A 637-nucleotide genomic window follows, 5' to 3' on the forward strand; every position below is an offset into this window, starting at 1 on the left:
TCATTTTTTCCCCTTTTCTTCATCCCAGGAGTTGGTCAGCTCCTCACAGCCGTTATCGGCACCCTGCTGGGTGGATTCCTCATCACAAAGTTCAGACTGAGCCGAGCCGCCATGTTTAAACTGACGTTCGTCACGCAATTCACAGCTCTCTGTCTCAGCGTCAGTTTCGTATTTCTGGGCTGTGACAACCACCGGATCCAAGGATTTAACGAGTTCTCCAGGTAGATCTTCGTGTTAGTCATTGGACGATGCAGTTATGACTGCCTTTTTTGTTATTGGAGTGCGGACGCTCTCTCGCGCTCTCTCTCTCTCTCTCTCTCTCTCTCTCTCTCTCTCTCTCTCTCTCTCTCTCTCTCTCTCTCTCCCTCACCCAACCTGTCTTCCCTTAAATTTGAATCCCTTCATCTATAATTCCATTTCTATCTCTCTCCCCTTTCATCTCTGTCTCTATATCTATCTCTGTGCAAGTGTGCGTGCTTGTTTCTGTGTGTGAGTGGTATGCTTTTAAGTGCCTCTGTGCGTTTGCACGTATGAGACCGTATGTACATATAATACACCTTTATGAGCACTTGTGTGTCGGTATGCTTTCAGTGTATGTATGTGGCCAAATTGTATTCGATGCCACTGAAAATTATAA

General features: G+C 46.0%; 1 protein-coding gene across 1 annotated transcript in view; it reads left to right on the top strand.

Annotated features, from left to right (window-relative positions):
* LOC101859849 (putative solute carrier organic anion transporter family member 1B7) overlaps nucleotides 1-225 on the top strand; it is an 11999-nt gene extending 11774 nt beyond the window's left edge. Inside the window, exon 5 of the mRNA XM_005096979.2 lies at nucleotides 29-225. Coding sequence (XP_005097036.1) covers nucleotides 29-225 — 197 coding nt within the window. The remainder of the gene's footprint in view (nucleotides 1-28) is intronic.
* Nucleotides 226-637: the final 412 nt, after the last annotated feature.

Source organism: Aplysia californica, unplaced genomic scaffold (assembly GCF_000002075.1).
Source record: "Aplysia californica isolate F4 #8 unplaced genomic scaffold, AplCal3.0 scaffold00143, whole genome shotgun sequence".
In the NCBI taxonomy this organism is placed as follows: domain Eukaryota; kingdom Metazoa; phylum Mollusca; class Gastropoda; order Aplysiida; family Aplysiidae; genus Aplysia; species Aplysia californica.